At 39.9% G+C, this 24,807-nt stretch overlaps 1 protein-coding gene across 4 annotated transcripts in view; it reads left to right on the top strand.

Moving 5' to 3' along the window:
• The window catches only part of palm2akap2 (PALM2 and AKAP2 fusion), a 97,519-nt gene that overhangs the window by 12,496 nt on the left and 60,216 nt on the right, over positions 1-24,807 (top strand). For all 4 annotated transcript variants that reach the window (XM_080304401.1, XM_080304400.1, XM_080304399.1 and 1 more), the window contains exons 3-4: positions 11,766-11,846; positions 21,678-21,799. In XM_080304401.1, coding sequence (XP_080160527.1) covers positions 11,766-11,846; positions 21,678-21,799 — 203 coding nt within the window. The remainder of the gene's footprint in view (positions 1-11,765; positions 11,847-21,677; positions 21,800-24,807) is intronic.

Here is a 24,807-nt window from a genome sequence, read left to right as displayed (position 1 = left end):
CCCACTGTAAAGCCAAGAGCTTTGACATATAGTAATGGGCAGCCGCTGAATACAATTAAACCACTTGGGCCTCTTTGTCTCATCTAAATGAACATTTGTCTTGTTTCAGCTAAGTGTGTATACACTATATCAAAGACAATAATAGTGCTAATAGCTTTCAGCCCCAACCAGCCACTTAAATAGAGAAGGGCTACTATTACACTAATAGTACTGAGCGCTCTGTAAGCCGAAGACTTAGCCAAGCAGCGGAGGTTAAGAGTAAATACAGGAGCTGGACAAAGTTATAAAAACCTCTTCTGACTCATTCGAGTGCAAGTGTTTAGTCATGTGGTAGGAATTTTAGCAAGCATTGTTTGTCTTCCGCAAAGATATAGAGAGGTGATTTCTGTCTGACTGGCTCTCTGGATAAGCATGAATAAACCCTTGCAGAGCAGTATGTCGTGCACACATATATACGCACTCGTCGTCTGCGGTCTGCAGCTGACATGCTAATGATTTCATCAATAATTGATACTCATTGTCATCACCATCAGCGTCCATCCTCATCAATACTTTAGCAGATCTTAAGACAAATGGAAGGCTTCCTCAGAAAATCGGAACAGTCTTTTCTGTGTATGAGCCGTGCACAGTGTCATTTTCATTGCTTTATCACATGGTACTGACTTCAAGTTTGAGGCCACTACCATCCATTTAAAGTGCATAAAAAGTCACAATCAGGTAGCAGACATCTGTTATTAAAGAATTAATTTACTGTAGAGATTCATTAATAACGCATGGCGCTAATGGATGTGAAAGATGTCTGAATTCATTAGATGATTCACATCTTCCTTTAGGTATTCTAGGAGCACTTTGGTCTTCTTGGCATGTAAACAGTCAGTTTATTTCCTGTTTAGACAAAGAATTAATGACACTTAACACCAGCAACTGTTGTCTATTATGTGCTGACATCCAAATTAGTGACTTCTAAAGAGAAAATAAACACTGATTGGTTTGTTCTTCAGATAATAATATTGCTTTGAGCATTAATTGATCAGTAAAACAAAGAAACAGCAAAATTACCAGCATTTAATCTAACAGTTAATTAGCTAAGTGGCTCATTTGTCCATCCCACATGCAAACAAAGATTCCCACAGTCTGATAGTGATTAGGGTCTGTCAGCTGCCAGTGGCAAGTGGTTTCCATGGCTACTAATTGGTTAGATTAGGAAACAGTTGTGATGTCATGTTGTTAAATCCAGGCCTCGGTGTATTATTACTATGTAATTATAGTAGTCAGATGGAGCTCAGCCTGGCCAGGGTTCCCCTAAAAGCTGATATGAGTGTGTGTGCATGTGTGTTTGTGTGTCTTGGTAAACTCATGTGCTTTTACCAGGGCTTGCATGTGGTTTCCAGATCAGCCAGTGAATACCGGGTGCTTCATCATTCTAATTAACTGTTGCCCATGTGGCGTACAAGCCACAAGCATGGAACAGCAAAGCATATGTAAAAGTCTATGAGTCTTTGCCTGCGCTCATTCATGGACCTCTCTGTAGTGTCTGTGATATGTTTACATAGATGACCTCAGCCCTTTGGACTCTTAGCTGCCCCCCCCTTCCAACGCACACACACAAACTCAAATGCACACAAGCCCACAAATTTTTCGGGGCCAAGTCAGAGGGAAATTAAGAAGTGGTACACGAGGATTGAGATGATGGGAATGTGCATTTTCGGGAAAGACAGCAAGCAAAGCATTGACATCAGCTTGAACCAGAAGCAACACAGAGATAGTTACAGGACAAGCATTTTGGATTTTTCATTTAAAAAGATAACCTTTGGATCTTTTGCTGCCTCTTTAGTATGGTTCACAGCACTGCAAGCCTGATGTTCCATTATGATCTATAATACTTCGTGGGTTCAACCAGAAATTGATCTTGTCCAAGATCTGTAAAGTGGCTGATTTTCTCTTAGTTATCTCTAAAAGAGAAAAGTATGCCTGGGGTAGGGTGAAGTTGAAGGGGATGCTATAGCTAGAGCTTGGCATTAAGATTTGTGACTACGGCTTGCAGTGGAGGGCTGGGGTAATGGGTTGAGTTAAGTGGGGGGCTGGGCCGCCTGCAGGCATTTGTTGTTTCAGTTTGTGCATTTCACTTACCTCCAAACTGGCAAATTCTCACTGAAACATGTTGTTTTTCTATTTAACTTTAGGCTTAGCTTTCATTTGTGACTTTCTTTTGTCTTCTTTTTTCACAATATTTATGAAAACTATTATTACCTCAGTGGAAACTGTTTGTTCCTGGGTCAATCATTGGCTAACACCAAAAGACATTTCTTACTAAACCACACATGTCCCTTCAGTGGTTTTCACAGGCTTAAGTACCATTTTAGAGGCATATCTTTAGTTTTGCTGACATGGAAGAGACAGAAATGGTCAAACTAATTAATAATATATCATATATGTTAAGTCTGTTTTCCCACAGAAAATTGCCCAATATTTTCCCTGAATTTATGCCAAAGGTCTCCAATGAGCCAACTGGATCCTGGAGAACTGATAGGTGGTTAGAGTAGGTCTGGATTGTGAGCTTTGGTAACTTATGGGGGTGGGGGGTGTTCCTGGGGGAAATTCATATTGGAAAGGAAGAGGAGGCGTGGTTTGTTGAGCGGCAGGAGGTCTGGGGCACGGCAGGCGTTACATGCCGTCTAAAATTAGCAGCAGCTGCCTTGGGCCAACAGGACATTTTGGTATGCCTCTATCTGTGTGTGTGTGTGTGTGTGTGTGTGTGTGTGTGTGTGTGTGTGTGTGTGTGTGTGTGTCTGTTTCAATGAGCGGGGTTGGAGTTCACAGAGACTTGAGACATGAGAGGATGGGATTCAGCTGCAGTGAGCTCTGCCGGGAAATAATCCACATTGCATTTGGGCTTAGTTGAATAGTAAACAATCTAGAGTGACCGGGCAGAGAAATACCGCAGAAGTATGGAGGACCAAAGATGTCAAAATCATAACTGTATTACAGATGTGTCGCACCTACAGGAGCTCCTCGACCATGGAAATCCATGCCATGAAGTCCCCGACACAGTTTTTGTATTGATATTAATACCGAAGGAGGAAAAGAACTCTTTATGTGTGGTAGCGGAGTATGGGTGACTTCTATGCACCTCAGCGCATAGCAACCTCAGCATTTCACAGTCGATGACGGAGGGAAGAAATGTCACAAACTTCTCGTAATTGTGGCATCCTATTAGAGCAACATGCTCCAATTTAGTGAGCTCTATAGAAGGGAGCTCACTTTGCGATTCAGTTTTTATAAATGTATTCATTTTTTATGTTTTTCTTTTGTTTTTTTACTTTGTACCTTTGTGCTTTGTAGTGTATTATATGCTACTGTGAATATTTCCCTGTTAATTTCCACAGATTTATTTATTTCAGCATTTCCTTTTTGCATTTCTCAGTTAATTAAAACACAAATGTAAATATATGTAAAAAAATAAATAAAAAAAATAACTTTCACTTTTAATAATATTTTATGGATTTATTTCGTTCGTTCATCAGTTAATGTGCCACTTTCGGTCCTCCATATAAAGAACAGTCAGCCTGTCATTTTAGCAACTATACCTAATGACAGTTTCATAGGTCTCAAAATAAATGCATTGTGGTTTACTATAAGCAGCAGCATTGCTTGATACTCATGTAAAAGCTGTCTGGAGAAATTTAAAAAACTGAAACTCTGCTGTGTTTATGTATATTTACATCATGTGATTTTAAAGGTAGGGATACTTGGATCACCTCAGAGGAGGACATGATGAATGACGTCAACACCTGCTGCCATCGCATGACAACGGCATGCAGGATGTTTAAGCAATGTGCTAATTTAGCATTTTTTGTGCACAAGCACTAGCTAAGACCTTGCCAAGTGAGCATTATGTTAACTCTAGGCATAATAACAAATTAGAAATGTCTGAATTGTAGTTATTCAGTTCATATAGCCACCACCTTAATTAGTGAAAGGTATACTTTCAAACTATAGACTTTCAACTATTTTCTGCAACACTTGCTAACCCTGACCCACGACAGCTCTTACCAAAATAGTCTTTGATTAACTGTGGCTGATTTTGTTTCTTAACTAATCTATAAATTGTTTCAATGCTAAATTTATGCATGCACACTTTAGGTTTTAGCTGATGGCTTATAGAATTGTGCAGAGATCTTTTTAGCTGGTATCGGTGCAGAATCAAACCCATGACATTTGAACCACAGGTCCATTTCAGTCTCTGTTCTCTAAGCTGTCAGGTATGCCTGCGTGCAGAATGGAAGATGATCTTCACAGTGAGATTTCTGTGCTGGGTGTGTTGGCATGTACAGAATGTGACCTATCTGATCTGTAGCCCACTTCAGTTCACTAAGTCAACATCAGCAGAACTTTAATACTTGGAGTTACATCACTGTTTAATCACATTATAATTATACCCTCCTGAGCTAATCATCGATGTGTGAGATGTGCACCACTAGTGTGGAATGTTGTTTATAAACCAAGCAATTTGCTTTCAAGCCCACGTCTGTCTTGGGAATTGTTAATCAAACTGTCCAACAGAACAGATAAGTAAATTGGGTCAACATACAGCACAGCTTTTTTTGTTTTGCATTATAGTTTGTTATGGTACATGGCAGAGTTGTGATTGATGATTCTCAAAAGTCTCATACCAACTTTTCCAGTTGACACACAGTTTCACACAGCAGCTACAGGGAGGCACACAGCCCCTCCCCTCACTAGCAGCTGAACAGTGGTTGACCTTCACAACACTGAAATACCCTCCATGAGGAATTTAGAGAGGTCACTGAAGCTCCTATTTTACCAGCATAGATGTATTAAACTGTTATAAAGAATTTTAACCTGGCCAGTGTACCTAGTCTTTCAATCAGCAATCAATCACATTCATTTTTTGTTAAGTTATCATGTCATATTTAATTTTATATTGATTTTGTACTTCTCCCCACTGAAATCCAGACTTCTGTCTGTTATTGATGACACACAAAACCTTTTAATTAATTTAATGTATTCCACCTTTTATTTAAACGTTGGACTCAGAGTGAAAACAGTGTGCTGCATATAGTAATTGAAAAATTTGGGCTTTGTGGAGAAAAGACAGAAGATGTAGGCACACCTATAGTCACATGTTAGTACTGAAGGTTATTCCCCTTAATGAAGTAGCCTGGAAATGAGTCTGCCCCATATCACTTCTAGTTATAGGCTAGCGGTCTCCAACCTTTTTTGCGCCACGGACCGGTTTAATGTCAGAAAATATTTTCACGAACAGGCCTTTAAGGTGTTGCGGATAAATACAACAAAATAAAATGATATGACCAAGACAAAAATTTTGTAAATATAATAAATGTGAATTCACTGTGTAATTGTGTAACTTTGTTACCCGCATCCTCCTGAAACGAGCCAACAACATTGAGAGTAACATCCTCCTCTCTGACCCTTAATGCTCTCTGGTCGCTATGGTAACGCATAAACATTTCTTTCAAAATAAAACACACAACTACAACACAGGAAACTGAGTTAATGATTAAAAACTCTGAAAACAATACATTTCACACCCGAGCCTCAACTCTCGCGGCTCAGTACCAAACAACTCACGGACCGGTATCAGTCCGTGGCCCGGGGGTTGGGGACCGCTGCTATCCGGTTGTTCAGTGATGACGCGACGAATCCTACTTCCGGGTCTAAAGTAGTCTGCGTTTAATATGGCTTTTGTGTTGTTAACATGTTTAATGTTATGTATTTTCTTCTATTTTATCTCAGAAAGCTCCTAAAACAGTCAGTGATCACTGTTGACCTCCCTCGGCTTTTATTACCGCTAATCATTTATTTAAGCTCAGTTTTTAAAACCTTAGGATGTAACTACAGCCCAGCCCATGCAGCAGTATATGAATGACTAACCTCGTATTATGGATGGATTATCTCAGTTGTTCTCCTGGCTGAAGTTTGGTCCTTTTACAGCATCCTGCCATGCGATTACATTTGTTCCTGACCACTGAGAACACTCACATTAACTTTTATCGAGTGGAAAAAAAGTTAGCTTGTTTATATTATGCTAACATAGCTGTGTCGCTAGCGGTCACGTAGCACATCATTATATACCAGCTAGCCCAACTTCAGTAACCCTACAAACGTCACTGCTGTTTAGTTTTCTGTCTTCATTTATGCTGGAAGTGATAGCAGAGCTGTACGTTTGAATTTGTTTCCAAAACCCCGCAGTCAGGACATGCTATATTGTATTTAGATAGAAGCTAGCGAGCTAACTCCCTGCTAACTTCTAACTCCGTTAAATGTCATAAATTCCGTTTTCATGGATGCCTGGATGTTAAACTCAATTGTTACACCTGGTAGAGCAGAACGCTGATCATTTTATTAAAGATGAAAGACTTTAGACAGTTTTTCAACTCTCAGTAATGCCACAGTGATCGTTTGATATATGGAGCTGCAGCGGAGTTTAGACCCAGACACGGCTAGTGACGTCAGACTGAACAATCAGATTGGCTCCAGCCCCCACCCCTGAATCATTTAAGACAAAATGTGTGCATTTTAAATAGTGGTATAAAATGTGTTATTCATGCTCCCAGTGCTGACTACTATTGCGCACACACAGACTCTACTTGGGTAGTAAAGTGTATGAGTAGATGAATATTCACTTAAATTCTAGTAAGTTAAATTCTGGTGTGATCGCAGATTGTGACTGTGATGGGTGTGATTGCTGTTCATCTGTGTGTAAGGATCGTGTAATTTGTCAATTACTTCCTGTCCCTCACAGGAAACTCCTATCAAACATTAAGTTTGGTAGGATGTCGACTACTATGCCTATTAAGTTCTTTTTTTTTTTCTCCTATCAACTGAACAGGAAAAAAGAGTAAGAGTTCACTGAGCTGAGCTTAAATTTACAGGAAATGTAACCAGACAACTGACATTTGACTTCATCTTCACTGCCGAAATTTTAGCTCTTTAGGATGAAAATTCGATCAAGAGCACTTGGTTGTCTTGTGAGGTTAAACACACCAGCAAAACTGTGACAAATTAAAGTAAACTGTACACTGGAGATTAATCATTTAAGTTATTGAACACAAATGTCTTCACCCTTTAGACTGTGACAAAAAAGATATACGCTCTGCATACAAGCTGCCCTGTAAGCCAAATAGGGCCAAACACTGTGAGTCAGAGTGTGGGAAGTCATGAGTGTGTCACCAAGAATGTCAACATATTTTTCTGAAGAGGAGGATGTGACCACTCGGAGAGAGTACAGTGAACAGAGCGGGGCTCGGGGTCATTATTCCTGCCTGTTCAACTCCACAAGGGAAAAAACTTATTTCACTTTTTATTAAGCCCTCATATTCTATTGAAGACATTCTTTTACTGTTACAGTTCAGACTCATACAGACTTATCTATTCAAAATTAGTAAAAGTTATTCCACCAAATTTGGTAATTCGAGTGCCATTTTTAACATTACACAAAAGCAATTACTTCATTGTCAAGAAAACTCTGCAGGTCTCTCAAAAATGTTCTCTATTTAGCAACCAACCACTATTTTAAAGTATTATATTCAGTAGCCAGTTCTACAGTTTACATGACAGCAGAGCTTTTCTGTGGACAGGGATGCTCTATACATTTTATTTCTGGGATATGATGATGAAAACCAAATGGCACCCAAACCATCTTTGATCTGGCGATGTCAACCATCATCTGTGCTTATGCATTCCTATATAGTAAATGATTGTCAGACGTACAAAGCACACACACTGACTGAGTGCTGTTTATTTAGAGAGTATATTAGTGTGGGCTTTTCTCTGTCTACGTATTCAAGCCTGTGAGTCTATTTGCTTTTGTGTCTTTCATGTGGGCGTGTATTTGCCGGCATGCGTGTTTTGCCCATTCCCTGACCACATGTCCTCGACAGTCCCTGACATCTGGTGACCATACCTCTGCTTACTCTCTCTGACTGTACTTCGCCAACCATGGGAACCATGCCGCTGTGTAGGCTGCTCCTGTATGTGTGTGTCTGTGTGTGCGACAGAGGGAGAGAAATGACTTCAGACTTGGTGTATATCTTTTCACAGCCTGTGTGCAGTTTAATAATATGTTCTGATAGTCTGCTATAGTCATATAGCAGTTTTGCACCTTTCTTTTCAGGGGTTTCTTGTTTTTCTTTGTTTCTGAAAAGAGCAGGTCCAAATGTAGCTTTTATGTGCTCCATCTTGGGTCCATTTGGTAATTTCCTGGCACCAAATGAACATGTTCGCACCACAGTTGGAAAAGAGGCACACCTGAGGTTGTGGGTTTGCTGAATAGTCAGTGCAGGGTAATTTTGGTGCGCACTTTGGCACAAAATTGCATTTGCTCCTGCTCAAACTACTTCTTATCCTATCACAAACACAGACGCCGGGTTTTAATAGCTTTAGTTGGCAGGCACATACACAGAGACATCCAGACTCACTCAAGTGTGGTCTACTTTCCATTTCTTAGACATTATTTTCATCTGCTAAATATTACCAAGGAAAATTTGTTATATAATACCACTGAGTTCAGTTGAATGTTGCTATAAATGTTGTGATAAGTGAGCATCCTTCAGATGCGCTCTCCTCTCAAAAACAATCCCACATGTCATTAGTTCAAGCTGTTATTATAGCCTCTAATTATGTTTTATAGCATAAATTAACCCGTGAATAATTGCATTTAAAATTTGCACCAGTATGAGCAACCAAGTAATTGAGCTAACTCTCATTTTGCAAAATTACATATTGTTGCACAAAGTATGAACTTTTCCTAATTCTAACCAGTGTGGTTGACTACACCAAAAAGCAAATGAAAATAAAAAGTCAAAGGTTTGTGTGCTTATAACTAGAGCAGCCTTCTTCTTCTTTCTTTTTTTCTTTTTTTTGGGCACACTCTGAAAACATTCCTTGATAACATCTCAAAAACAGATGTCTGATAAATTATGTAGAAGACTTGGTGATACCCCTTCAAGGATCAAGGTGGTTTGTGCGCTTTAGTCTACCCATGAGTGTAGCTTTGTTGTCAGAGGCAACTGGCACCTGGTAGGGTCTCACAAGGCAAGGGACTTCTAGGGAAAAATGGATACAAGGGTCAAATCTCTTAGCTGACTCAGGACGCCAGGTCTTCATTCACGGGGCTCAGCCCAAATGAGACACATAGGATTGGATTGGATAGGCCACTAAAGGGACTTTGGTGTTTGTTAAAGTGCTTATAAGGCCTGGAAGGTAATCTTGCTGTTGGGGAATGTTTTCTGGCTGTCATTTGCACTGACAGAGTCCAGAAGACTGAATCTTCTTTGAGTCTCTGGTGGTGTGCTTTACGGTGGCCCTCTCGGGAACAGCATGCCTGGTCGCAGTGGAGTTTTGTTACTAGATTTCTGTGCTGATTACAGTAACAAACACCATGTTCAAGTGTAAAGGTGTTCATAAGTACACCTGGCAGCATGCTGGAGATCCATGATCGATGATTAGAAACTTTATCAGATCTGCAAAAAGGCCAGTCAGCTGTCAGCTGGTCAATACCTGTTGGTGAGTCGGATCAGGTAGCAGGGAGGCCTCTGCGCTTAAACTTTATGTTTAGGCAGCCCTCAGTAACACGTTGTGCTCAAACAAAGAGGTGCATGTAGAATCTGCCAGTAACAGTTTTATATTACTCCCTGGCATGATTTACCAGGACAATTTTATTTGAGTATTTCTGTTTGGAAAATTTGTGCTTGTGCCCAAAGTGTTTGTGTGCCCTGTACAGGAAAAATAAAGCCCGGGATCTCATTTCCACCCACATTAGAAACTCTTAGGCAGAGAAAATGCTGGAGAGGTGCTGATTTTGATGCAGAGCAGTCACAGGGTCTTTAAAGTAACAGAATTGTATTTTTTTACATGCTGAAACATCACAAGCAACAGCAACAAGTCCCCCAACCTTTTCATTTACCTATCTTGTTTCTATATTGACTCTTTTATTTCTGTTTTCACCTGTTTCCTGATAACATCTATTGAATTCTCCTCTGCTCTATTTTTATTCCATTGTATTCAGCTCCGTATTCCCTTCTCCTCTTTTTTCTATTCTGCATCAGTCTTCACTTACTTTGTCTGAGAAATGGTCCAAGGTTCATTCATATTTGGGGGGTTTCCCCTTATGGCTATATTTAGTCAACAGGAAACGTCCCAGAAATCCTCAGTCTACTCCCACAGAGTAGTGAGTGGGAGAGATGAAGCCACATACACATCCACATTGTCTCATGCTCGTCATCCCCAAGCAGGCTTATACTGGGACCTGCTTTGTTTGTACATTTCCATGCATTTATGTGCATGCTTTAATCGTTCTAGTTTTTTGTGTGTATTTTCTTTGTTTTCAGCTTAAAACCTTCCACTCACCATGCACCCACCTCCTCTCCCACCCATTATTTATCCTTTATCTCCACATAAAGGAATGTTCTTCCCACCCCAAGTTCAATGACAGTGCCACGTGGAGTAATCAAGGCCAAATCTCTGCTCTTTATATGGCTTGTGAGCACTAACCCTTCTCAAACCTCAATAAGCTTTCACCTTCAACCTCTCTAATACTTTCCTTCCTTCCTGTGTATGCCCCTTGGACCATATTTCTACCCATGTCTTCATAAGGAGACATTTAATTGCACATATGTACAGTATGTGGACAGCGTACAGTGTAGTGGAATTTTTTTTTTCAGAAAAAACAATTACTATGAATAAAATCTGGCTTTACTGGAGGATCCGTGACAGAACTCGACCAGTAAACTCTACCACACCTTATCATTATTAAACTGAGATCGACAGTGTATCGCATTTCAGTCTCTGCACACTTCTAAACTGAATTTGTTTAAACCTTAATCTCTCCATTAAACTTGTCCCAAAGGGATCTTTGTCTTGCAGATTGAAATGCACCATTAAAATGTAAACACATTCAATCAATAAAACAATTGTATTCTTATGCCTAGGCGCTGCTGAAAGCTGTCTCTGAAGGCATTATGTTTTCCAGTTGTTCCTCCATTTATCCCTCAGATCTCACATCTCACAAGACCTACTTATAGGAATTTTGGAAACTTGGCACGAACATTGCCTCGAAGTCCAAGATGAATTTTGAATTTTGTGGCCAAAAGGTCAAAATTTCACAATAGATGTTTTAGGACATAAGTCAAAAATTCAGACACAATCCATCCATCTTCTTGATCAGTTATCCAATTCAGGGTCATGAGGGGGATGGAGTCTATCTCAGCCGTTATAGGGTTTAAGGACAGGTTGCCAGTCTATCACAGGACTAACACATAGAGGCAGACAATTAAATGTATAGATTTCTGTAAAATGTATAAAAGGACAGTATCAGAAATGAGTATATCAGAGGGACAGCTCAGGTTGAGTTTGGAGGCAAAGTTAGAGAGGTAAGGCAGAGATGGTTTGGACATGTGGCAAGGAGAGAGAATGGATATACTGGACAAAGGATTTTGAATATGGAGTTGCCGGGCAGGAGTAAAAGAGGAAGACCACAAAAGAAGTTGTAGTGAATGAGGACAAGCAGAGGGTTGGTGTGGCATAGGAAGAGGTTAGAGATAGGAGATGGAGGAAGATGATCTACTGTGGAAAAGCAGCTAAAAGAGGAAGTCAAGCATCAGCTCTACTGTGACATCATTACTTTTATTCTTTTCAGGCAATATTAAATGCTACAAACTCAAGACTCAACTTTACAACAGTAACACTTTGATTTTTAACTCTTACATTTCTTTGTCTCACAGGAGAAACGGAAGCGGCAAACTGAAATTGATGATAAAAGAAGCCAGCTTGATGACCTGCTGCTGCAGCTCCAACATGTCAAGGTATGTTGTGTGTATTTATGATACATATGTTGGGTACATATGATACATATGTATAAGTATTATTTACAGTTCAAGTAATGATTATGCCCTGTTGTTTTTATATTAGAGCAATAAAACGTCATCGCCTGTCTAGGTGCACATGTGCAAAGAAATATCACCCTGAACATGCTCAGTAGCTGTTTATCCATCTTTGCATAATTCAGTTATAACACTTATGGTACCACTGTAAGGGCTAAGTTTGAAAATTATATATTTATTAACATTTTTAAAGACAACAGACAGAGAAATACCAACATTCACTCAGTCCTGGATTGTGATGTACTTACAGACTTTTCTGCTTACTCGTGTTACACAGAGCTATTCATTACTTGAATGCACTGCGTACAGCTGAGCTAAAACAGTGTGAGCATGTGAGAGATACATTTTTGACTAAGGTACTGGTTGATTAAAATTAGGTCAGCGTAAAGGTGAAGGGAAGGTGAAGAGTGCAGATTAGGGTTAGTAGTTCACAGGGGAAAGACGTGAGTCATGATGCTCTTATGAGTTATTGCTCTATCCTCTTTCTTCATCTAGATATAACCTCAACCCTTGAGAGATAGATTGATTTGACAGCTTCCTTAACTGTTTTGTCTCATTTCAGCATGCTGCTTTTCTGCATGCAAGTGTGTTTAATTACTCATGAGCATGTGCGAGTGTGTTTGTCAGTTTTTGGCTGAGATGTTAGTGATTCCACCTCAGTATCTCCTGGTGTGCAGGCCTATTAGAACAAGAGTTTCCCTTGGCTAAGCAGGCCCTGGCATGGCTGTTTTCTTCTTTACAGAAAAACACTCAAATCCAAACACACAAATATATCCCCTCATAGTTAATGCCAGCCAATACCGGTAAGCCAAGATTTTTGTTTCAAGTAAACACAGATTTGATGTCCAAATGAAGGACAGAAGACACAAGCTCCTGACACATTATGAGTTTATAAAATGAGCAGCTTCCAGGCATCTGTAATTTATGCGGACTTCTTCTTTCAGCTACTAAAGAATTATTTGACCTTGTACACAAAACTCACCCAACCAAACCACTGTCAGGTGGAGACACAACAGACTGAGGCATCCCATAATTTTCGAGCTTTGACACACGATGTGACGCTGTTTAAACTATATGTCACTGGACTTTTATTTAAGTGTCGTCACTGTGTTTATAAAATGTGTGCATGAGCAACACAAGTCAAATATGGTGCTGCTCTGGTGATGTATAATTGGTTTAACTTCAAAAGACAATATTAGGAAAATCCCACAGCCGTAGCTGCTGCAGAGTTGCAGGGTGGTTAAGAGAATAGCTGCGGGTACTCATTAAACTACATAAATATCTATGGGAACCAGTTTTAATATTTGCAATAAAAATGCATTCCATTTGCTAACTAGAGCCATTAAACACACTTGGCATGAATGAATCCTTTATCAAATAAGTCTGATTCCACATACTAGTGTTTTCCACCATTTAACACCCAGTTATGGGAACATGGGCAAAACAAAAACATTGATTCAAGACATGTGCACTTTCATTAAAGCATGCAGTGCAGTTCAGCCACTAATTGGGGTTTACAGTAACTCGTATATTTGGTTTTGAGCCCTCTGAAGAGTCGAGTTTTTCAGTTAGGGCTCATCTGCAAAAGGGTGTTTTTCATTCTAAGCATATGCATATTTTAAACGTAACATTTTTGAGTGTGTGTGTGTTTGCTTTGAAAGTGCTGATGAATCAGTGCTTCTTTCTAATGTCTGTTTTCTTATTTGACCCGATCTGGGTTATTCTTCACTGAAAGTAATAATCATAACAAATTACACATGACACAAAGTGCTGACATTGCAGACTACTGCGATGACTGCTATTTAGACTAATAGCCACTGTTGTTTTATCAGTGCTGCACTGATGTGCTACAGTGCTACGCTTACCAACTTTTCAGTGGCACTTCAGCTAAGTTTGAATTAGGCTTCTTGCAAATGACAAAACTTTGAAAACATCCATGTTGATGCCACCTACTGGTTTCTGCACTTCTGCTTTGAAGCCTCAGATTCTGGCATCCATCCTTGTTTTGTGAATTCTGAAAATTAAGGAAAGAAATCCCTGTTCAGCTGCGATGAAAGCTTGGTTTACATTTCTAACAGTCAAACTTAATCACGGATGGAGTTGGACTCCACCAAAGGGTCTTTTGTCCCTAATTCTGCTTATAATTTGTATGGACAGAATTTCTAGGCAGAGCTAAGTGTTGAAGGGTGTTCTCAGATGGTCTCGGGAGCTCGACTCTGCTTTTTGCTGATGATGTGATTTTGTTGGCGTTATCGAGCAATGACCTCCAGCTTATATTGGAGTACGGTAGTTTGCAGCCAAGAGTCGAGCTACTTGGATTAAAGTTGGTACCAAGTCTGAAGTTCTCAGCCAAGAAAAGGTAAAGTGGCCACTCAAGTTTCCATCCAAAGTGGCGGCATTTAAGTGTCTTAAACGTGTTCACAAGTTTGTTAAGGTGAAGAGAGAGCTGAGCAGGAAAGTGAAGTTGTAAATTCCTTGGTCAATCTATTTTTCCACCATTCCCAATCTTCATGACCTGTGGGTATTGACTATAGAAATTTTGGTTACAGGCAGCAGAAATGAGCTTCCTCCAAAGGACACCTGGGCTCTACCTTAGAGATTAGGGGAGAAGCTCCTTCATCTGAGGTGATTCAGGCATCTGTCCCTTCAGTGCCACCTAGGTGAAGTGTCTCGTCTGGCTTGGAAACACCTTGGCCTCCTCTGCTGCCCCTAATAAGCAATTGATAATGCATGGATGGATGGCCATTGCCATGTTATGTATAATGCTATATTATTTGTTTAACAAGAACAGATGTGGTGCATAAATCGGTTAATTCGTGTCATTGTAAATGCTCCAAAAGACACTAAAACAATAAGCATAACTTCAAGTGAATGGCTTGATTGTGCATTTTACCTTACAAGTCTTATGGATGAACTCACATTTGGAGCCAGCCTTAAAGGGTTGTGATAAGTTTGGATTCATTCAAAAGTCATCACAACTCTACTATCCTTCTCATGCTCCCTAAAGATACATGAAAAACCAAGAGAGGTCAGAATGGATCTTAATCTGAATATGTTTGCTCTATCTGCAGAATCCAGCCCCCACTGATCTTTAATGATCTGTGTACTTTTCTTTCATACAACACCAGTAGGCCTGAACTCCAGATGTAATCAGCATCTGGTCACACAGTTCCATTTAAATGGCCATTACCTCTAAGTGCCACGCTGCCAGGCAGCATGAAGCAGGCTTTGTTGAGCGCTCTCTGGAGACCCAGTGGCTTGGGAGAGGAAACGGGAACTAGAGCCCAGAGATTTGATAAGGACCTCTGGGCTGCATGATTCAAGCTTCTCAATGGAGGCGATGATGTGAGTCTGGAACTTTGTAAACATCGGCATGACTTCAGAGCAAAGTTTAACCTTGGCCATGAATTCTCTTTTTGAAGCAGTGTCTCCATCTGGGCGTTACATATTTTGATAAATTGGTTATTTCACTTTCTGATGACAAGCACAGACATTCATAACAGCCTGAAACCCTCCCTTTAATAGCCGAGTTCAGAGTGGTTGTGTGTCACAGCTCAACAGGAAATGGAAAGTCTGTTAAACAGCATGAGAGAGAAGCAAAGAGCCGTCTGGTTCTCAGGGGAAACAAGTTATTCACCAATGCTTTTTGATAGCTGAAATGCTACGGAAAGCTGTTATATATATATTATGGTATTGATAAAACTCCACAGTGTTGGTAAGAGGTCAGGCACAAATATAGCCAACAATGCATCTCTGAATAAGTGATGGCTTCTAAATCATATAGAGAATACCGCTGTGATCTCGATGTGGAATGTGGAATTTGCTTAATGAACTTGAAACTAGCTGTTTACTTTAGAAGTTCACTAATGTTTGTGATGGAAAACTGCAGTGCAAGAAAATCAAACATGGATGGGAAAATTTTGCAGAACATAGTTTTTAAATTGTTCGGTTTAACTGATAACCAGGTTGTGCAACTGCCTTTCAAAATATTTCTGTCATACACTCACCAGACACAGTGCAACTTGCTAGCACCTCATGAACCACTTTTCCCCCTTCAGAACTCTTTATTGCACACATTTAACAAGGTGCTGGAAACACTGAGATTGAGATCTGGTGACTGTGGAGGCTATTTGAGTACAGTGAACTCATTGTCATGTTCAAGAAACCTGTTTTAGATGATTTGAGCTTTGCAGCATGCTATACACTGTTGTCATAAAGGGATGGATGAAGTCAGCAGCAACACTCAGGTATGCTATGGTGTTTAAAAGATGCTCAGTTGGTACTAAAGTTACATTTAGTTCAATTGAATTGTTTTATATGGCGCAAAATAACAACAAAGGCTGATTCAAGGTGCTTAGAGCCAAAAGTGTGCTAATAAAAACACCTCCACACAGCAGCCTGAATTGTTGATACAAGGCAGGATGGATCCATGATTTCATGACCTCACCACCTGCATGATGCAGCCAAGATCATGAGACCAGGCAACATTTTTCCAATCGTCTGTTGTTCAATTTTAGTGAGCCCATGAAATTGTAGCCTGTTCTGAGCTGAAAGACGGTGCACACGGTGCAGCCTTCTGCTGTCCATCCCCTTCAAAATTCTGCATGCTGTGCTTTCAGAGATGCTCTGCATCAACCCGTTGCCTGCATATACAATTTGGCCGTTATCATTTGACATTTGCCATCGACGAGGCTTTTTTTCTTTATTGGACCATGTTCTATAAACCCAGAGATCTTTGTGTGGGAAAATTCCAACAGATCAGCACTTTCTGAAATACTCAGGCCAGCCTGTATGGCTCCAACAAACATGTCACTTTCAAAGTCACTTAAATCACCTTTTCCCCATTCTGATGCTCAGTTTGAAATGCTGCAGGTCATTGTGACCATGATTATACATGCTTACATGCACTGACTTGCCACCATGTGAGTTTCTAAATATTTAATTAGGTGTGTGTGTGTGTGTGTGTGTGTGTGTGTGTGTGTGTGTGTGTGTGTGTGTGTGTGTGTGTGTGTGTGTGTGTGTGTGTGTGTGTGTGTGTGTAAGTAAGTAAGTAAAATTTTATTTATATAGCACATTTCTAGATAGAGATCACAAAGTGCTTTACAAGATATAACAGATTAAAAAGACAAAATACAAACAAAGTTAGCAAAAGGCAGTTTTAAAAAGATGTGTTTTTAGCTGTTTTTTAAAAGTAATCAATGAATCAGCGGATCGTAAGTCCTGAGGAAGAGAATTCCACAGTCTGGCGGCCACAGTAGCAAAAGCTCTATCACCCCTAGTTTTCAGTCTCGTATACTGAATGACAAGTAGGCCCTGACTACTCGACCTCAGAGACCTACTAGGGGCATAGGGCTGTAAAAGTTCAATGATATATGGTGGTGCTTGTTGTTGAAGAGCCTTGAAAGTTAAAACCAAAATCTTAAACTGGACTCTAAATTCAACAGGAAGCCAATGTAACTGCATGAGCAACGGTGTTATATGTGAAAATTTAGAAGCTTTCGTCAAAAGTCTTGCTGCAGCATTCTGAACGATCTGCAGACGCTCCAAAGAACCTTTATTTAAACAAGTAAACAGGGAATTGCAATAGTCCAGTCGTGAAGAGATAAAAGCATGAGTAACAATCTCCAGTTCGGTATAGGATATAATAGAGCTCAATTTAGAAATATTTCTTAAATGATAAAAGCAAGACCGAACAAGAGATTTAACATGACTATCTAACGTAAGAGCAGGATCAAGGATAATCCCCAAGTTCCTGACAGATGGTTTTACAAACGTTGAAAGAGGACCAAGAGCATTTATTATACTGGGTATATGTCTATCTGGGGCACATAAGAGGACTTCGGTTTTACTTTCATTTAGTTGGAGGAAGTTTTCAGCCATCCAGCCTTTAATGGTTTCCAAGCACACATTTAAAAGCCGCAGCTTAGAAGCCTCTTCTGGTTTAAAAGATATATAGAGTTGGATATCGTCCGCATAACAATGGTAACAAATATCCTCAAAAGGGCTCAGAATGTGCTGGAGAGGGAGTAAATAAACTAAAAACAGTAATGGCCCTAGCACAGAGCCTTGTGGCACACCAAAAGACAGGGACGCAGAAGATGATCTATACTTAGAAACTGCCACAGAAGAATATCGTTCAGAGAGATACGAGGAGAACCATTTCAATGCAGTCCCAGAGACACCAACCCAGTGTTTCAGCCTGTTAAGTAAAATATAGTGGTCAACAGTATCAAAGGCCGACGTAAGATCCAACATTAAGAGAACAGAACATTTACCTGCATCGCTTTGTAACAAAATGTCATTAGAAACTCTAAGAAGGGCTGTTTCAGTGGAATGAACTTTACGAAAGCCAGATTGAAATTTGTCGAAAATACTATAATTATCTAAAACTGCTGTAAGCTGCTTAGCCACGATCTTCTCTAGAATCTTAGCAATTAACGGAATTTTTGAGATCGGTCTATAATTGCTAGGGAGAGATGGGTCCAGCATAGGCTTTTTTAACAAGGGATGTATAACAGCAGTTTTAAAATAGGCAGGGACTATGCCCGAGGCCAAGGAGGTATTAATTATAGTAAGAATACAGGGACCAGTAGAGTAAAAGACATTTTTAAATAATGATGCAGGTAAAAAATCAAGAGAGCAAGAGGATAATTTTGTTGCACTAACTATTTTTCCCAGCTCTGGTAGTGAAACAAGTGAAAAACCTTCTAAAACAACAGGCCGAGCTGGCGTGGGAACAGACAGCGCAGACGCTGAAAAAGACAGGTTTTTCCTTATGTTGCTAATTTTTTCTAAAAAGAAAGCAAGAAAAGTTTCACAATCTTCAACAGAAGAAATAATAGCAGCAGGTGGAGCAGGAGTAATAATATTAGTAATAGTATCAAATAAAACTTTAGGATTACCTCTGCTCCTTGCAACCAGCTGAGAAAAGTAAGCAGCCCTCGCAACTCTAATAGCATTGTTAAAGGAGGCTAAAAGATCCTTTAAATAGAGGAGATGAACATTTAAGTGAGTTTTCCTCCATAACCGCTCAGTTTTACGACAATTACGTTTTATAAGACGAATGTTGTCATTTAACCAGGGTACAGACTTGGAAACAGGCACAGGTCTCATTTTAATCGGACAGATTTCATCTAAGATCGAAAGACAATGATAATTGAATAGATCTATAGAAAAATCAACATCGTTTTGTGGGGATAATGTTAAATTAAAAACATCAGAGAACTTCTGTGCTGTGGAGGAGTCTAAAGTGCGGGAAATAACTGTCCGATGAACAGGAGACATAGGCTCATAAAAAGACATATTAAAAAAGACACAATAATGGTCAGAAATAAAAATGTCCTTAGAACAGATATAATCAATATTCAGACCCAAAGAAAAAACAAGGTCCAGTGTATGGCCTTTGTTATGTGTGGGGCCAGATACATGTTGGATAAAATGAAAAGAGTCCATGATACTGGTAAAACTCCTAGCAAAGCGGTCGGACTCATCATCAATATGTATATTAAAATCTCCCACAAGAAGCAATTTAGACAACCTCATAGTAGAGGACAGAAAATCACTAAACTCGGCTAAAAACGAGCTGTTTGGGCCAGGAGGGCGATAGACCAACGCACAGTAAAAAGGATCCTTCTTTCCAATTTTGATGAGCTGCAGTTCAAAAGACAGAAAGTGTCCAACTTTCACTGAACGGCAGTTAAAACGGCTCCGATATGCCACCGCGAGGCCTCCTCCACGACCAGATCCTCGAGGCTGGCTAATGACAGAGAAGCCATTTGGGCACATTTCAATAGTATGTGTGTGTGTGTGTGTGCGCGCGCGCGTCACACGGGTAATTTTCAGCTCTATGACCTCCAGCCAAGCAACAGTTTGACAGTAAACAGCTAAAAGGTGAATCAGTGTTCCAGCTCCGCTCTGTTGTGGTAACAAAGCAAAGCTCCAGACAGAAACGGAGACATTAATGGCGTAAACAGAGCTCTGGCATTATCTATAAAACATTAAAGAAATCCAGAGCCTGTGTGATGAGAAGATTGGCACCCTGGTTGATTTTCTGTGTTTAATACTGCAAGAACCAGACAAACAAACCTGGGGTTTAATGTGGGGCTTAATCTATATTGTTTATCCATGAAATGTAAACAGGGGGCTACAGGGACCACATGCAGCATATGGAATTTTTGTGTGCCCAGATATGTCTCTGGGACAAATCTGGAGACAGAAATCGAGACGCAATAAAATACCATAAAACACAGAACAACGTTGTTGGTTTTGTTATTATAAGGCATAGCGAAACAAGAATTGTTTCTTTAGCTTATTAGTATCTTACAAATCATTTAAACAGAAAGAGAGAGACAGTAGAAAATCTGCTTCATATTTTATCCCTGTTTAGTCTAATTTGAGAAATGTTTGTGCACCAAAATACCATCTGTCTCTTCACACAGCAGTAAAATGATCAAAGGAAAATTTTTCACTAAACTGCTTGTTTAGTAAAACTTAATAGAAAAGCACCATGCTCACAGTGAATGTACTTAAATTTCTTTCCCTTTTTGGAAAAAATAAATTTGTTATAGTTCACAGAAAAAAACACCCTTAGTTGAAGAAAACAACCTTGACTGTACATGATGATATTTAGCCGACAAAGCGCTTTTTATAACGTTCCTAACAAAATAACGTTGTTTACATCACGGAGAATGGTTGCTGTAGCTCTCTCGGGCTTGTGGGATTCGCCTTTAACAAAGAGTAGTTTCCTACGAGTAGCAGCTGAGTTCAGAGTTCCTGTGTTACATAAAAACTCCTACATGTTTGGTTATTTGTTCTAGCTGTGCTCGGCAGTGATTAGAGGAATCTAGCCCCCGTAACGGTGCTCCGGTGGCAGTTAACAGCATGTTTAACAAAAACACACTATCACAAAGATGCTGATGTAGTGTTTGATGTAGTCTGCCGATCTCCACAATCTGAACAGGTCGACAACCTTTTCTGCTCTAAACATTCTCATTTGGTCATTTGAGAAGACTCTATGCACCATTAGACCAACTGTATCCAAATAGTAAAGCAGGAGTGTACCATAAAGGCCTTATTAGTTAACAGGCTTCCAATGTGGCTGCCATTTATTAGAGCTAACAGTTACTCACTGGATTGATTTGACAGACAAATAATCACAACCTTTTTGTCAATTATTAATTGATCATTGCCTGGTCAAATAAAGCACTCTGGCATGCTTTATTACATTTTATTTATTACATTTCTTTCTTGTCAGTTCTAGAGTCTAGTGAAAAAAATGCATCTGTGCTTCTAGTTTTTAAACCTTTGCATCTCTATTTCCCACCAACCTCAGTTTATATGCTAAGCCAACCAGCTGTGGAGTCATGGCATCGTGATCTTCTGATCAAACAGGAAAATAGGATAATCTATTCCAAAAGCAGTGGTTAAACTTGTGTGAACTTATCAACTCAGATTGATTGTTACGTATTGGCAGCCTGTCTGTTCTTGTAAATTAGATGGGGATTTGTCTGAGAGTGATTGCACCCTGGTGGGTCATTGCTGGGTCTCCTTCCACCAGTGGTCATCCAGAGGTTGAGAGTATCATATGCTCAGCCTTGTGGACAGCCACTTGCAATTAGTTGCAGACAGCAAAACAAAATTCAATACAATTACCAGTCAACCATGGATTCGTTTCTAGTCACAAGAAGGTTCCCATTCTATTTGTACTCTAGAGTGACTGAGCCGACTGAAACCAGCATTTCTTTGTGTCCTCAGTCCAAAGCTATGCGTGAGCGGTGGCTGCTCCAGGGCATGGGAGTGGAAGAAGAGGAGGCACGGCGGAAACAGCTGGAACAAGATGAAGAGCAAGGGAAGAGGCTGGAAGACATGATACACAGGTACAACACATGCAGTAACGAGGCTTGGGTTTAGTTTGCTCTTCGTGGACATTCTGGCAGTGCTGCTGATTATCTTCTGTTGTGGTTAGAGTACAGTGCAGGACATAATACATTTGAAGTGGGATTAAACAAAAGGCAGAGCTGATATTAAACAGATGTAAGCAGCCGATTAGATTAATATTAACAAAAGTTGTCACATCCGTTTTTTTAATACTGAGCTTCTGTTTTTCTTGGTGGCACTCTGCAGCCAATTTGACATATTTCCAAGAATATCAGTTTTATTATCCCTTATAGTTCTAGTCTTATATGTAGTCATCAAATAAGGGCTTTTTTTTTTTTTTTTACATCTAATTCACAAAGAACACACTGGACATGCAAAAAAGGGGACATAGGAGGAAGAGAGTGAGATACATTTAAAGAATCAAAATAGAGTGATGTGACTCTTTTTGTGCTTCCTGTCTCTGTGCCTCCGGGAGGAGCTTCCTGATTCCCATCAAGTGTTGCTGTGAGATAGTCACTTATTCCCCAGTGAAGTTGGGGGCATGAGATCATGAATAAAGTGCCAGCCAGTTCTTGCTATTGTGATTCTGGGTGTGAGATTGGGGTTGGGCTGCAGCTTTTCTTTCCTGAGACAGACAGAAAGCAGTAGAAAGCAGAGGCTTTGTCTGATTTCTAGTACTGCTTAATACAAATGATGTAGACGCTGGTGTGCAATAAAATGAAACTGCACAAAATAAACGAGTGAGGTCTTTTCATTCTGGATACAAATTAAAAATGTAAAAAATATGTCCACATGAGATGGCCTTAATATAATGTTGATATCCCCATATTTGGCAGGACCTGAAAAGATTAGCCTAGTTATAATAATGTATGCATGCTCAATGGTACAGAATTCGTAGTGAGAAGAAAATAGGGGGTTCTCCTCTTTTATTAGGGAAGAGAAACAGGAAGAAGCATGAAGCAGTGGAAACTGTTAATGTTGTATTTGGGAAAAAAGAAAAAGAAGAGGAAAAAATCTTCACAAACTATTCTGCCAACAAAAACTAGCATGGATTCATAAAGAGTAAAGCTTAGCAGCATAGCAGGATAATGGCCTGTAAAAACAAATCAGTTAAAATGCAGTGGAGAGTCGTTGTCTCGTAGCTCGTGTATATGGGTGAGATCAGAGCACGCTCTGGGTGAATTTGGCATCAATGAGTGAGGCTCACTCCACCACCTCATTTATCAAATCTCTGTATGAAAGAGACTCTGTTAGCTACCGTAGGTTATCACTGCTGCCGAAATAACATCAACATGAAGCGTTGTCACGAACTCCAGGATAACATTTGCTCTTCTATAAACAGAACAGCCGTGAATGGTCACAGAGACAGCTTTGTAGGCCAGAGTACAGTTGTGATGGTGAAGCTGCCTCACGTGAATCACTTCATTCAGCTGCAGCTGAATAGAGTTGCTGTCTGATTTTTTTTTTTTTTTAATATTGCAGTTGTGGTTTTAATTAGTTACAAAAGCAATTAAACTGTAAGGATTATTGTCTGCAGTCTGGTTTCACTCTCCTACAGTCCAGCCTTTTGAGCTAAATCAACTCCAGCTTTATTTATCTCTGCAACAGGAAAACAAAGTGTTGCACAGCAATCACAAGTGACAGTCAAACTCTCTAGACAACTGTGTGGCATTGGAGATTTTTTGAATTCTGCATTCTCAAATCCTATAAATACACACTGAGTTAGAACAACCGCAGTTAGCTCCAATAACAGCAACAGTGGGCCAGAAAGTCCTGAAGGCCATACTTTTCTTGATTCCCAGAAAGTTTTGGAGTAAATGTAGAAGTTGGTCAATGCCTTGTTGTCTTGCATACTAATCCTTTGTTTCACAAGGTAGACGGAGACAGACAGACAGACAGAGACAGACAGACAGACAGACAGACAGATAGATAGATGGATAGATGGATAGATGGATGGATGGATGGATGTGAATCAGGGTCTCAGATGGCTGCTGAAAAGTGCTTTAAGAGGAGCTCAGCTGTTTGGCATTAAAGTCTCAAGGCTTTCAGAAAACAAGCTTTTCCAGTGGGTAAAATAAAGCCACAGTGCTTGTGTGTGGGTGTTTGAGGAGTGTCTTTATAGTCACACAAATCCTAAACCTGAAACCCAGTAATGAAAACATTGTACACAAATAAACATGAAAAAATAAGTGTATGGCCACCTGAATGAGAGGCAGATGATGCATCAGAGGAAATTACTTCATAAGTATAATCAAATGGAACTCCCACACAGTCGTGCTTACTGCTGAAATATTTATTAAATTATAACGTTTCAGTCTGCCCGTCCTAGATTGTAGGTAGATTGATACCATATTAGCATTCTCTTTTATACACACACACAGACACACACACGCAGGAGCTAATCAATTATCACATTATCCAATCAGAAAAGCAGATGACTCAGTGATTCAATAAACACTTTAGCAGTAAAGGAGACGGCGTATAAAATTAAACATCAACAGTAGGAAAAAAGTGTGATGTCGTGGTGTGAAGGTGGGAGATATTGGAGGACTTCCTGCTTTTAACACAAACTTCAGTGGACACTTTAAAGACCGAACGAGACAAAGACACAGCAGTTGCTCTTTTAGAGATGCTTGTCTCATTTCATGCACCGGAGAACGAAAGAAGAGGAACAGCTGTGCTGCTTGCTGAGCATTAAATGCAACACAATAAGTGTTATTGGATAGTCCAAAGGAACAGACAAACCACTGAATAAGAATTTGGTAAACATTAGGAAAGTATCAGCACTGACTAGTTTTGACCTTCAACTGGTGATCACGTAAAGTAAAAGGGGGGGTGCAGTGGTATCTTTGTGTAGGCCATTTCATCCACATACAGTACTTGGACAGCACAGACAGGAGGAAGGAGAAGACATTAACTTTGCAGAGCCTGGAGGACACACAGACACAAGGAGACAGAATGAGAGAGTGGAGGCAGCAGTGGTAGTTTTACAGATATCCCTATCATT

This window comes from Astatotilapia calliptera, chromosome 7 (genome assembly GCF_964374335.1).
Source record: "Astatotilapia calliptera chromosome 7, fAstCal68.1, whole genome shotgun sequence".
Taxonomy (NCBI): domain Eukaryota; kingdom Metazoa; phylum Chordata; class Actinopteri; order Cichliformes; family Cichlidae; genus Astatotilapia; species Astatotilapia calliptera.
Note: the sequence above shows the minus strand (reverse complement) of the source record. Positions and strands in the feature narration are given on the sequence as shown.